Raw genomic sequence first — 14600 nt, 5'->3', positions numbered from 1 at the left:
TGTTGAGGCAAGAAAGGATGTACAAATACTCTCTTAATAAAGATCCGATGAGTAGCAGTTGATAGATTTCTGTTGACGCACTGATCTACAATATGAAATCCTTGAATGATAAGAGAATAGATAACTAATAATTTGAAATGGTTATTATCGGTAACTGGAAAATATTTTTATAATACTAATAAACCAAACTTGACGATTACTGTTCTGCTACTCAAGTAATTTTTCCTTAGTTTTTTGTTTTTCTTTCCAAAGAAGAAACAGTTTTAAAAAATAATCAGAATGTGTAGAAGTGAAAAAATACTGTCTGAACTTCCATGTATGATAGTAGATTATCTGGTTTAACAAGAACAATTGATATACTATGGCCAAATACACTTCTGTACATCTGTGACTTTAGTTTTCAAAAGCAGCTTTACCTTTGTGTTTTCCCTTTTGTTTTTCTCTGCCTGCATTCCTCTGTCCAATGGCTCCTCTCCCCTGAGGAAAAAGACAGACAGACAGACAGACCTGTCTTGGGCCAGTGCTGGATTTTATTCAGAGACTTAGAGCTTTGTTTTATTCAACTTATTGAAGTTAATAACACTATCCTTATTTCTGTTCTTTTAGTCATTTCCCTGCTTGTTAGTTATATTATTTATAGAGAAGAAAATATATTTTGGTCTTCTTTTGGAAATGGCTTGTTTAGAAATCCAACCATTTTCATTTAAATAGAAACGTAGTTACATAGGAACATTGCAAATTCTGCTAGGGTCTACTTAAGATATATTGTTAGGGTTGTTGGGGTTTTTTTAAATTAAATAAGCACTACTTAGTGGGAAGCTGATGTGACAGTGGTCTTGAAAATTACTGCAGTATAAATACTTACTGCAGAGATTAATTTATTAGATTTTGAACCTGATACATACAATTAATACTGCAGTAAGGTACATACTGTTTTTAAAAGATGGTTAAAAAAAAAATCTTTTGGACCTTTCCATTCTAAGTTTTTGTAAACTTTACTTTTCTTGTTCTATAGGAGTCAGCAGTACTAAGTGCTGTCAATCTGTTATTACCAGAGTATTTGCACCATGACTTGTCTGGTAGAGAATAAACCATTAATTGTGATTTTCTTCTTCCTTTTGTATTTTGGAGGTGGTCTTCCTAAATCCCTTTCTTCTGTGTACCACCTCTTCCTCAACCCTTTGGAAAAGGAAAAGGTAAACTATTTGCCATTTGCAAGGTAAAGCTGGTAGTGCCTCTGAAGCAGTTTATCTGCTCTGGTAATGGCAAATTGATTATATTGTATTGCTTGACTGAATCCTAACGGAGCTAGCTGATCGTGCTATTTAGACTATAGTTTAGTTTAAGGAGTTTTCTACTATGTGCATATGGAGATCTAAATGTACAGTTCCTCTTTATCCTCAGTGTTCATTTTAATATTTGAAATAAATTAAGCCTAATTAATAAACTGTCTTAAACTTTGTAGCTGTCTGGCAACTTACAGTGCTTTTGCAAATATTTAAAATTAATTTATTTAGGAATAATCACTATAAGCAAAATCTGTCCTTAATGAAGCAAAACTATTTTATGGTTCTCACTGAAACAGAAGAATTCTTCTGTGTCTTGTCCTAGTGAGTAAATGCTTATTTTGGCACTTAGTTGAAATAATGCGGTTTCATGGGGATGTATATATTTAATGTGTCTATATTTCAGATAGCTGTTACAGGAAGACAAAATACTTTAAAAATAAAACTTGATCCAATATGTAAATAATGCAGATTATATTTTCTTCTCTTGTGTTTTATTATTCTAACAGTTATTTAGCAGACTGTAAACTACTGCATCAAATATCTTCTCAGTGTGACATATTGCTGTTTTGCAGTATCAGCTTCCACTTCCATATATTGTTTTTCGATGCATGAGGGCTCTGATAAACTCTTGAACTATTCTAGTAAGTAGATGAGAGCTTAAGTGTCTGGGTAGTAAACACAGCTAAACACGGTTTCATCTAACTTCTAGAAATCTGGGGCAAAACATCTTTTCAGAATTATAGTTTGGAATGAGTAAAAATGGTGTGTTGTGGTTCAGTGTAATAGGTATGCATACTCTTGGGCAGTTAACTCTGTGTATTCAAGTTTGTTCTTGTTTGTAGGCATCTTGGGGCTGCTTTTTAAGCAGCTGTTCTGTGCATTGGTACAGTGTCTTCTGGAGCCTGTAAAAAATGAAGAAAAGATTGTAGCTTTGATCCTACAAAAGATATTCAGTTTTATGTAGCCCAATTGATACATTTTTAAAAAAACAACCACAAAGCCTGTTACTTCTGTTACCATATTTTAGCGGAGGACGCATTGAGGTAGAAGTGCATATTCTAGATGAAACTTTTTGAGACTTAGAATATTATGATAATGTGAATTAAGAACAAAAACTTTCAATATCTTTCTGGAACTTCCTTATTATGATTTATGGAGAAATGTTTTTAATCCTAGGAATCTCAGAATAAAAAGAATGATGATTACGTTTGTATTGTAATATTGTCCTGTCATTATTACGTGTCAAGCTGGTTTTATTTTAAAATTTTACTCTTTAAACACTATTCAGGTTTGTAAAATCTGAAATACATTGCCTGAAAATACTCTTCCTCTCTTTAAAGGATACCTTGATTGTGTGGTCTGAAGCTGAAAATTATGATTTGGCACTTAGCTTTCAAGAAAAAGCAGGATGTGATGAAATATGGGAAAAAATATGTCAGGTAAGTTTGATAAATGTAAGATTGAGACAACCTAAATCATCTTAATGTTTGTGTTCAAAATTTTTAGGCTGTTCTAAGGGATGAATCTGAACAGAGTACATAGAAAGTAAAAACTTACCATCTTAGCAACCTCCCCCAAATGTTGCATGTTTGAGTTTGAAAACTTTTTCCTTCCTCCAGAAATTTGATATGAACTTTAACTGTTTGGGTTATTTTTTTTAGAGCATTTTCAGGTCTTTTTGCTTAACATAACTTTTTAGATCTCTTATCACCCAAGGAAGTTTAGCTCAAAACAAGTGCTTAAAAAGTTTTGTAACAATTAATTTCATAATTAACTTTTCCCAGGTCAACCAGAAGGGGAAAGGTTACCTGTTCAAAGTTTTATTGTAGGGAGAAGAATGTGTGTGAGCTCTTAGTGAATTTTATAATGCATTTCTCATGGATTTAACTATAGCTTATTCACACTTCTTTTTCTCCATTTCTCATTCTTTCTCTTATCTCATTCTTCTGTTTCAGGTGAGGGGATTATTGAATTTCTCAACAGAGCTTTCTTCTATGTAAATATGACAGTATGCTTCTATAGGGTCAGGGTATGAAAGATTGATCTGATAGTTGAAGTAGGAGATAGCTCTATCCCGGTATTACCACCTCAAAGCTACTATTCTTACAGTTTAAAGAAATCAGACAATTTATATGTAGAATCTACATATTTGAATATGTGTTAATTAACTCATTATGTTTTACCACTACGACCAGATGATTACAAAGCTACTGAATCCGTGCTGTTTCTGCTTAACATTTGGTCAGGTATTAACTATTGACCAACACCTAAAAGAGTTTAGTCAATATATTCACTGATGTTAGTTCAGTGTGTCAGTTCTTGTTTGTTTTTTTCTTCCATTCCAACCATTACAGCGTTTCTTAATTTCTGTGCTATGTTAGGTGGGATTTATCTAAATTTGCTTAATTCTCTATGCACACTCTCTTTCTCTTCTTAAGAAACATCTAGCTCTCTCCACTCTCTTTGGAGTTTGTTCTCACTGATTTCAGAAATAAAGCAAAAGAAGTCTGTTTTCATAATTGCATGTGTATAGATCATTCCTTTTTTGAGGAATGGATCTTTTCAACAGTTTACCACTTACATAAATGAATACAAAAACTTATGTAAATAAGTACAGAAACATTTCCAGGAACCTCACAGTCACCAAAAGTTGGGGACAGAAACAGAATGGGGGAAAAGGGAAATTGTGTTCTTGGGAAACACCCAGATAAGAAGCCCAGCTTCCTCAGCCTCATGTAAAGATCTAATATTTTTGTAAGAAACCAGTGTCTTTACATCCTGTTTTGAGGCCATGCTATTGTATTTGTGTCTAGTGTACTTTAAAGATCTTAGGCTTCCTCAGTCATTAAAGCTTCTTCTAAAAGGAAAACTTCGAGACCACTTATAATGGAACTACTTGCTGATGTATAAGCAGAAGAGTATGTGGGTTTTAACAGCATTCTGGATTTTAATCTAAGTATAAGCTTGCTGTTACCCATGAAAAATTATTTCTCACGATTTTTTTTTGCTGATTTTCAAGATTAAAAAGAAGAGTACCTTCTACCATTCTACATAGCAGTGGTTTTCTGAATTTCACACATCAGACTCCAAGCAGATACTACAATTAAGATGTCATTAAAGCTGAAACACTCTGGTGTCCAAGCATCTGTCTCTATCTTTTTTTTCCACTAATTTGTACTTTCCACAGTTTCCTCATCATACCTCTGGAAAGATCTTTGCAGATCCCGTGCCTTATTTTCCTGACAGCTCTAGATTTCCACTACTCTTTTGTTAGTGTTTGTTTGGGGGTTTGTCTTCTTAAGAGGGGATTCTGTGCCACTGTTGAGTATTTAGAAAGCGCATAGTAACAGATTTTGACTTGCAGCTCTCTGTAACTGAAAACAACCATTAAAGTAAGGAGACTGGCCTCCCTCCTCTGTTTGAGGTAGCAGAAGCTTTAAAAAGCATCAAGAGCAGCTAAATAACCTATAGAGAAATGTTTAAAGCTGTCACTGCAATAATGTAATACTGGTTTGCATTTGAAAATCTGTCTGCAGATAATAAAGACTGGAAACAGATAGCTTTGTTCAATAGTCTATTAAAAAGTTGTTGTCCCTACTAGTAATTATGAATTGGTTTTGTGTGTTTCAAGTACTGGGAAAACGTAGCTTTTTTTCTTTATTCTTCCTTCTTTTTGTAGAAAATAAGTATCTAATGTAGGAATAATTTTGCAAAGACTTCTGTTAGAAGAAATCTTTTCATTATCTCTTATTTGCCAAACCAGCTGTACTCATGTCTTAACATTTGCACTTCTGTTTTGCCCATACAAAGAAAAAGTGTGACATTAGAAATGGTATTTTAAAAAAAGCTTCAAGTAGCAGTAAACATTAAGCTCTACTTTTTTAACACATTTTGTAGGTTCAAGGCAAAGACCCTTCTGTCGATATTACTCAGGACCTTGTTGATGAATCTGAGGAAGAACGTTTTGATGATATGTCATCACCAGGTCTAGAATTGCCGTCTTGTGAATTAAGTCGACTAGAAGAAATTGCAGAACTTGTGGCATCTTCACTGCCTTCACCATTACGCCGTGAAAAACTCGCGCTAGCACTGGAAAATGAGGGCTATATTAAGAAGCTCTTAGAAATTTTTCATGTGTGCGAAGACTTGGAGAACATTGAAGGACTACACCACTTATATGAAATTATCAAGGGAATTTTCCTTTTGAACAGAACTGCACTTTTTGAAGTCATGTTTTCTGAGGAATGTATAATGGATGTAATTGGATGCCTAGAATATGATCCTTCTTTATCACAGTCACGGAAACACAGGGAATTTCTGACTAAAACAGCAAAATTTAAAGAGGTGATTCCTATATCTGATCCAGAGCTGAAGCAAAAAATACATCAGACATACAGAGTACAGTATATTCAAGATATGGTCCTACCCACACCCTCAGTTTTTGAGGAAAATATGCTATCAACACTTCATTCTTTCATCTTTTTTAATAAAGTGGAAATAGTTGGTATGTTACAGGTAAGTTTCAGAATTTCAGTCTCTTTATTTGCACTTGAGCAGAGAAAGTTGGATAATTTTTCTTGAAAAGATTGAAGTGCTTCGGTGGAACCTTCACTTCTGTCATTGTGAAAGCTGTTTTGAAGTATGACATAGAAGGCATGGATTTTCAATACTGAGCTGTTAAATATTTGTTCTTAAATTTCATATTTTGGACTGGATTCTCTGTAATGTATTTAAATGGAGCAAGCACATGTAGAATCCTGAATGAGGTTGTTTGGAATTAATAGTACTGTTTGCATTTTGAAGGGTTGATTTTGTTAGGGATTTTTTTCTGTATTTTGGGACTTTATAGGTACTACAGTTAATGATAATTCTTGTCATGTTACCATGATCAGAAAAAAAAACAAAAAATTGCTTCACCTAAATTTCAAAAATATAATCTCTTGCCAGTATATAACTGTTTCTAATTCTGAAGTAAATTAAATTAGTTGTTTGGAAAGTACAGGTTCAAAACATAACATTGCCTTAGGTGCCTGAATGTTTTCTTAGTTTGTCTTATAAGTTCCTAAATAATACTGCTTGGAATTACCAGATTTTCATGATGTATGCAAATGTAAAGAGGTTCTGTGATGCTTTGGATATTTTACCTAGATGTCTTAAGTATTCTGCGCCAACCCATGAACTTCCTGAACTATGTAGAAGCAGGTGGCACATCTCTGTAATGGGAGATTCCCAAAGCTTTCAACTAACTCAGCCAAGTGTTACAGCATATGTATTTTGGTTTGTAGAAGTTTACTTTCATTCTCCTCACACTTAATAAGTGAATAGCCAATAGCCACTGTCTTGTAGGAGCTGTCTGATCTGGAGAAACGGACAGTGTGCTAGATGTTGCTGGTTGCCTTAATCATATTTATCGTCAGTTGAATCTCAGAATGCACCCTGTTTAATTTCATGGAAAATACAGCAAAGGAAAGTGAATATTCCTTTTTCAAGCTCATACAGCAAATCGTTGTCAAAACAGACATTTTTTTGGCCTCCAGACATTTCATTCAGCATTCTCAGTTGATTAGAGTATGGATATTGTTTAATCCACTCTCTCAGAACTTTAATCTATGTCAAGCAGCCAGATGCACAAGATGTCACCCAGGCTTAGCAGCTGGCGCGCGTGCCTTGTGGACAGGCCATCACTTACTTATTGGAGTAGCCGCTGGAGGCCTAGTGGAATGCTTGGGACATCTTCAGTAGTACTAGACTCCAGCTTATGCTTAACTGAAACGAACTCTTCATGTCTGTATGTGTGTCCTTGATAAAGAGTCAGAAATCTGTATTTGAAACAGTCAGAAGGCCTTAATAATTTTGGAGCGGTCAGTTTGAGAAAGTTTATAAGCCTGAATTTGAGAGAGTGCTGAAAAAAATTCAGTTAAGGGATCTCAACTTGAATATCCAGTATGAATAGTGTCTCTAAAATATCTTGACCTCTTTGCAAGGGTTGCTAAAAGCAGAGTCCTGAGGATGATACATTTTGGTTTGAGGAGGGAGGGGAAGAATAATTGTTCAGGAGTCTTGGTGTCAGAAGCTGATTCTGAGAGGGATCTTGAACTTTAAAAAGGAAACTGGACAAGGAACAAGGAGACCTGATCCTGCAAAATCATTATGGGTTTGTTTGCCAGAAATCTCAGGGTAACTTGGTTGAGGACTAGTGGCTGATTAGTTTCCTTTCTTCTGTCTCTTACCACCTGTGTTACGTTCAGCTTGGATTAGAATATCAAGGTTCAGTGTGGTTATGAAACTTGTTAATTGCAGTTTACAGTTGAAATAGAGGCTCAGATCTGATTTTGATTTGTTATGTGACCACAGGTTTCTGAACCTTCACTTCTGTTGCTGTTGTGTATATGGTTGAGAATAATGCTCCCTGTGCAGTGGAGCTGGAAGAATTAGCATTGCATTACTTTAAAAGTTAGATAAATATTTTAAATTTTTAAGGTGCTTTCTACAGCATTGAGGAGCCAAGAGTGGTAGCACACAAGGAAGAAAATATGTCCTGTGCTATATTGCATTTCCTAGTCCTTTCACAGTGCAGCTCTATAGCATTGAGGGGGAACTTCCCGAGTTTATAAATAAGAATCGGTTGGTATTTGACACTAATGATCAGCTCTTGGTTTTGGGGAAATTAAAGAGTTTATCACAAAATACATGCCCATTGCATTTCTAAGAGATTAAAAGGCTTGATTGATTTTTTTTTTTTTTCAAGTTCTCACAGTGTAGCTCTAAACCAGGTTTAAGCCTGCTTACCTGGCATTTATTTATTCATTTATTTTTAGAGCAGGCTGTACTTTTCTGTAATCTCTGCCCCCTAAAGTTTCCTTGTCCCCTTTCCTTTCTCTACCCCCCTTCCCATAGTCCATGTATAAAATGTATGACACTGTTCCTTCTCATTTCTTTAAGCAGAATAAATAATGGTCTGAGAACAAAATTAAAAGACTGTTTTTGTTGATTTCACTTCTATAATTCGTAAGGTCTTTCTTTCATTAGTGTATGGTTTAACATGCATTTCTGTAGCTGGTTGTATCACAATACTTTGGTGGGGGTGGGGGTGTTATTTCATGAAAGATATAAAGTTGTCTGTAATTGGAGTTCTGGCATTCATTATTTTAGATCCTGTGACATCCTGGTGTTCACTAACCTCAAGTGTGTACTTAAGAAGCTGTTTCTGTTATAAGTCATTATTAATTGAAGAGTTTTTGGGCTGCTTCATGTAGTTTATTGGGACCCACAGATGAGTCTCAAGTTCTTAGTCAGTTGATGCATAATACAGGTGGTGAATACTTCTGCTGTTAATTCTTCTGAGGTTGTCTCTCCTGGACCATTGTGGCAACAGAGCTGTCTTTTCAGGATATTTTACTTCTCATATTAAAAGTAAACTCCCTGAGCAGCTAATATCCTGTGACATACTGCAACTATTGTGTGTACACCTGAGTTGTTTTATATTCTGTTCTTTTCTCTCTCACTGGCTGTGAATGAAAGGAGAAGAAAAACTGTTACCTCCACCATGAAAAAAAGATGAGCTCTAAAGAGCCCTTTTCATCTCAGGCTGTGTGTTAACTAAAGTGGCACTTTGCAATACCCTCATCTCAAATTAGTTACAGAAAAGTGACTAGAAGTTTGTACAAGACTCTGTGCAGATTGTGCCTTATGCTTTTTGACAGGCCAGGTGACTTTATTTAAAATTACCACTGTGTCTTTTTTAAGGTATTTGGTGTCAAGGTAGGACATTTAAGGTCATTAAAGGTCACTGACATCTAAAGTCAGTTTTGCAATTATAACTAGTGAATTCTGTAAATAAGAATATGCTGCTTCTTAAGAATTCTGGCTTTATTAGGAGAGATGTCTTTGAAAAAAAATATATAAATTATGTAGTCATGGAAGATACCTGCTTCCATGATTTTGCTATCTTTGGTAGTTAAATAACTTTTGTCCGTTTCATGGTAAAACCAAAAATAGAGAATGGGTCAACCTTTGGCACCTAGGGTTATGAACTGTATTCTTCCCTCCTGCTTCACTAAGGTTAGCTTTCCCATAATCTTTATTAAAATGCTTACACTGATGGGCTTTTCTGAGAAATGGAGGTTAGTTTATTTGCGATTTAGTTGTCTAAGATCGGTCATTTTTAGTAACTATGTCAAGATCTCACTAAACTAAATACTGTTGGTCATGATGGATAATAAACCCATAATACTAATATTTCCAGTCTACAGAATTAAGTGCTGGGGAAACCTACTCAGTTACAGGTTTTATGATTTGTTGTACCTAAGATACGAAAGAGGTATATAACATTTTTTTCCAATTTCAGCCCCTCCTAATATGCTCTTACTGCTTGGGGTCCAGCCTGTTCTAGTCTTGAGATGTCATAGCCACCAAGAAACCTTGCTGAAACATGGAGTTCACCAAGTTTTGAGAGTGGGGGTGGGACAGGTAAGTGGTGTTTCTTACTTTATATGACGCTCTTTTGCAATTTAAAAAATACATAGTAATGTTCACACTGGAGGCCACCAGTTCTTTCCCTTTGCATTATTAACTAGTTCTTAAAAAATAAAAACTTGCAAAACTGCGCCATAGAGTGAGCAAACACTGTTTCCTTCCGTTCTCTCCCCCCTTTCTCCTGCGGTGTTTTTTATCTTCCGGAATACAGAATATTGTTAGGATTACATTTTGAGTATGTGCATTTAGACTTCAGTCTTTTATTTTCAGGAAAGTGGAGAGTGGAATTGGACATACCTTAAAGTAATTTGTGTGCCTAGTAGAGCAGTGATCATGTGGTATTGCTATACTGGTAAATCAGCTTTTTTAAATACAGAAATCATGTTACTGATAGTCCCTATCTCCCCTTTTCAGTACCTAAGAAATAGCAGGCATTTACGTACATCTGTATATTTTACTGGATTTGGATATAACAATAGGCTGGCTTTAATTTTGTAAGAGGTTTTACGCATAGTTACTTATTTTTAACAGAACCCCATGCATGTAAATGTAATCATCAGTAGTTGTTTGAGGAAGAATTGTGTCAGTGCATGTTGGTAGTTTTTCCCAAATGTTTTAGGATTGGAATGGCTCCTGCTGTTTTGCAGTAGTTGGCTCAGGAATAACTGGAGATTTACTTTCAGCAAAATGTACCTTGCAATAAAGTGTAAAAGGATGCCACTTCTTGAGGGAAATGACTTGGTAAAAGAAGTTTGTGAGTGGTGCATGCTAATGATTTCTGAGATCAACTTCTTTGTAGAAAACTTTTTTCAATGTGTACAGAAACAGTGAATCCCACTGCTGGTTCAGTGTGTTCTCAGGTGGAAATAGCTTATTGATAGCGAACGAAGGCATGTGTGGAAGGGCAGTCAGAGATAAAGGAGATTAAAACATTTTGAACTATGAAATCTTCAGATGTGGTAGCAGGAAGGAATGTATGTTTGAGGCTGTAATTCTGTTTGCTGGTAACATTTTATGAAACTTTTCACTTTCTGGGCTGAAATATTATTTCTGCCTAAAATGAATATGGAGGTGGAAAATGGTATGGGAAGTGTACTCTACTTTCCAGTTTAGGTGTCACAGAGTTTCTTGCAATTTTTTTGAGAAAGGGATATTTTTTGTCATTTATCTGTAATAACACACATGAAGTATCTGATAACTGAAAGTCAATTGTATTTAAAAGAGGCCAGCTTTTGAAGAATGCTTTTTAAAGTGCTTTTTGGGAGGAGGAGGCCTGGCATAATTTTATCTTCATGAACTTTGAAAGGTATTAAATCTTAGAAGCATCTATTTAGATCTTCCAAAACCAAAAATGAATATATTTAGTGTTTGGTATTTGCATAGTTTAAGTATTGCACATTTCATAATTTCTGTGCATGAGAAAAATAGCTACATTCTACAATTACCCTGTAAGCTATCATCTGCAGTTTTCTTCAAAAACAGTTGAGACCTTCACAGCTTCTAAGATAACATCCAAATGAGTTTTGATCCTTTTTTGCATGAAGAGGCCAGATACTGCAAAGAAATATGCATTTGTACTGTGTTCACTTCACAGATGTGTTTGGGGGTTTTTTGCAAGTTGGAAAAAAACCAGAAAACTTTTAAGCTGGTGTAATTCTAGCATTTGGTATTGGCACTTTGTGACTTCTAAAATATGTGAACTCTGCTCTGAGACTGTACATTTCTGTAGATTGTGGTAGTGTTGTTCAGGAATGTCTCTTCAGATATGCTGCCCTTGTCAGTAATTTCACAGCTTGAGAGAGAGAATCTTATATTTAGAATGTTCATTGCAATCACGATTTTTCTATGAATGTGAGAGGGTTGGGGGCTTTTCCCATCAATAACAACCTGTCTACCTTTCATTAAGCATCTGGAATCGGACAGCATCTAAACACATTTCAGATAACATATAACTGTGAAGTTAGTAATAGGTTGTTTTTATTTTCTTGAAGTAGCTGTCATTTAATGCATATTATTCATGTAAGGGTAGGATGTTTCAAATCACTCAGTTCCATCTTAATTTGATTTTAAGTAGATTGCTCTTGTTCTGAGGCCTAGACATTTCAGATAATCCTATTAAAAACTACAGTGTATTTAATGGAGTTTGGGAGAGGAGATGGGTGGGAAATGCCTCAATATTATATTTAATACAGAATTGTAAAATACTGTTTTATAGTATATATGTGGAAGGTTTAAAAATGTTTACACACAGAACGTCTGCAAATTATTCCTGAAACACTAAGCATCAGCACTGAAGTCTTCATCACTTCCCAATGCCCCCTCTACAAGTCCCAAGTGTTTGCAAGCCCAGTAACAGGGTGAGTGGGTTGGCGTTGGCTGTGGGTGGCCACATCTTGAACCGGGCAGGGATGTGGCAGGATCTGGTGGGAGAGCTAGGCTGGAGTCCTGCCCATGCCTTCCTGCCCAGTGAGGCCTTGCCTGCCATGCTCTGCCATGCAGTGCTGGAGGGGCAGCTTCCCTGGCCACCTCTGTCTCTGGGGCTCTGCAGTGAGTCATAAATTAGACCCCACGTAACACCAGCAGTGCAGGGTCTCCTTCTCTCCTCCCACATTTTGACTTAAAAAAAGAAAAAGTTGATACTTTGAGCAATACTGAGGTACCTTTTTTATGCAGGAGCACGCTAATCATGGCTCTTGACACATTTAAATGCTGAAAATTTCCATTAATTTTTCGCAGTGGTTATTCAGAGATATTTCTGTGGTATTGACTTGCAGGTATTATGAAGGAGGTGAAAAGTTCATTTCACAGTGAGAATGGAAATAAGGGTTACATTTTCCAGTTGATAATAAGTGTGCATCTTCTAAATAGTTTTGATAGATTAGTTTTACATCTTGATCAAAATAGCAAAAAGAGAAATGAAAGCGAACTAATTAGACTTTTGTTAAATGCACTGCTAATCATGGAGAATAACTTGCATGCTCTTCAAAAGAACTGGGTTTTATGTTTTATTTTTTGGTTTTGTGCCGATTTTTTATTATTTCAGTAAACAAGTATGTCAGTCTCTCTACTGTGGATTAGTTATGTTATCTGTAATGTCTAATGACTTATATGTTAGAACAGAGAACTTACCAAGCTGGATAGCAGGTAGTCAAACATCCTTGTATTCTTTCATCACAGCTTAAGTTATGTTTCTTGAAATCAAAGACATTAATAGTTGTTTGAATGTTTGAGTGTTGAAATCTGAAAGTCAAATTTTACATTTCCAGTGCTTGATCGTCCAGAGTGAATTTCAGTAAACTTCAAATGAGGCCTCTCCTATCTCTTTTTGTTTAGATTTTGAAGCAGTATGGAAATAGGACCTGAAATTGTGTCCAGAAATAATTCTTTATCATTATTACTAGACTGTTGGATCAGGTTAGAAGCACAGCATCAAACAAGAGGAAATGTGGCACATCCTAAATATAGGGTTTACCTTATAGTGTGGTGAAATGCCAGCAGTAGCTCAGGCCAAGCTATTTTGGATTTATCTGTGTTGTGCAGTATCATGTGTAGAGATTCTGGATTGGGTTTTGACAGTGTTATAGCTGCATTAGCTTGGTGTGCTGTTGGAACTGAGGTACTCATTTTCTCAGCAAGGCTGCAAGGTGAACCTGGATGAGGTACCTAGATAATTTGCAGTGTAGTAAAGTTTATGTGGATATATCGGACATACTTTCATGGTTCTGCTTTATGCTGTGTAAACATAAGGAAGGCAACTTGGGTGTCTAGCACTGTTATTTTGGGGTAGGGGGGATATTGCACGTGTTACAGACTTCACTAGAAACAATACTGTCAAGTTTTTGAAAAAATAATGTTTGTATCTGATGTATAAGTATCTTTTCCAAGCAGATGATGTCTTATTATTGTATAATATTGGGGAAAGGATGGGGGAAGGTTTATTTCTTTTTTAATAATCTTCTAGTTGTTATGACAGTATAGGTTATGGAAAGCTAAATATCACTGCTTCTTTCAGTCTAAACATATGTTTGTAGTGTGTTGGCTGCTGTTTTGCTAAGGTACAGCAGCATGAAAAATATCAGAATGGTTTTTGATTGCTGCCAGACAGCATGCCCAATAAATGCAGTACATAACAGGAACAGTTATTTTGATTTGGTTTCTAGAATTGATTCTTTTCACTACATGGGAGGGAAAGAATCTCACTTAATTCCTACTGTTAAGCAGCTCTCCCTTAGTTGCATCCTTGCTTTAGTTCTGCTGCAAAGACCTCATAACATGTTTGTGTGGGGCTGAGTGGGAGATTGTTTATAAATGCATGTAAACAGTTGAAGCAAGGGTAATGTAGTGTGGTTTAAGAGGACAGGCATGTGACAAGGGGGAAGGAAGTTAGAGAAGTCATAGACAAAATTATGAGAATGACAGTAGAAAATAGAAAAAGGATAGCCAAAAGGCAATATAAGATACATCATATCTGAGAATGAAGTGTTGGGGAGGTAGGGTGGTGTTGAACATGATAAAAGCTCAAAAACAACATTCATATTAATTTGTTTGAAAATTGGATTGGAAAATTGATACTGGTATGATTAACTGCAGTACACAAGCGTATATTCTCTTAATTGCAGGAAGCATGGTTTAGAAGAACTTTATATTATACTTGGATGCCTTTTCATATTGTTAAATAAACAAATGGTATTGTTTTGCCATTGTAGGAGGATGAAAAATTTCTGACAGACTTGTTTGCACAACTAACAGATGAAGCCACAGATGAGGAGAAAAGACAGGAATTGGTAAGAAATCTGCAAAATATACATGAACTGGAGACACTTACTACGAAGTGAT

The 14600-nt window shown here is 35.7% G+C and overlaps 1 protein-coding gene across 1 annotated transcript in view; it reads left to right on the top strand.

Moving 5' to 3' along the window:
- The window catches only part of PPP4R3A (protein phosphatase 4 regulatory subunit 3A), a 48875-nt gene that overhangs the window by 16399 nt on the left and 17876 nt on the right, over nucleotides 1-14600 (top strand). The window contains exons 3-5 of the mRNA XM_074908552.1: nucleotides 2630-2728; nucleotides 5187-5804; nucleotides 14471-14548. Of these exons, the coding sequence (XP_074764653.1) occupies nucleotides 2630-2728; nucleotides 5187-5804; nucleotides 14471-14548 (795 nt within the window). The remainder of the gene's footprint in view (nucleotides 1-2629; nucleotides 2729-5186; nucleotides 5805-14470; nucleotides 14549-14600) is intronic.

Source organism: Athene noctua, chromosome 6 (assembly GCF_965140245.1).
Source record: "Athene noctua chromosome 6, bAthNoc1.hap1.1, whole genome shotgun sequence".
Classification (NCBI taxonomy): domain Eukaryota; kingdom Metazoa; phylum Chordata; class Aves; order Strigiformes; family Strigidae; genus Athene; species Athene noctua.
The sequence above is the reverse complement of the archived record's forward strand: the minus strand, read 5'-3'. Positions and strand labels throughout refer to the sequence as shown.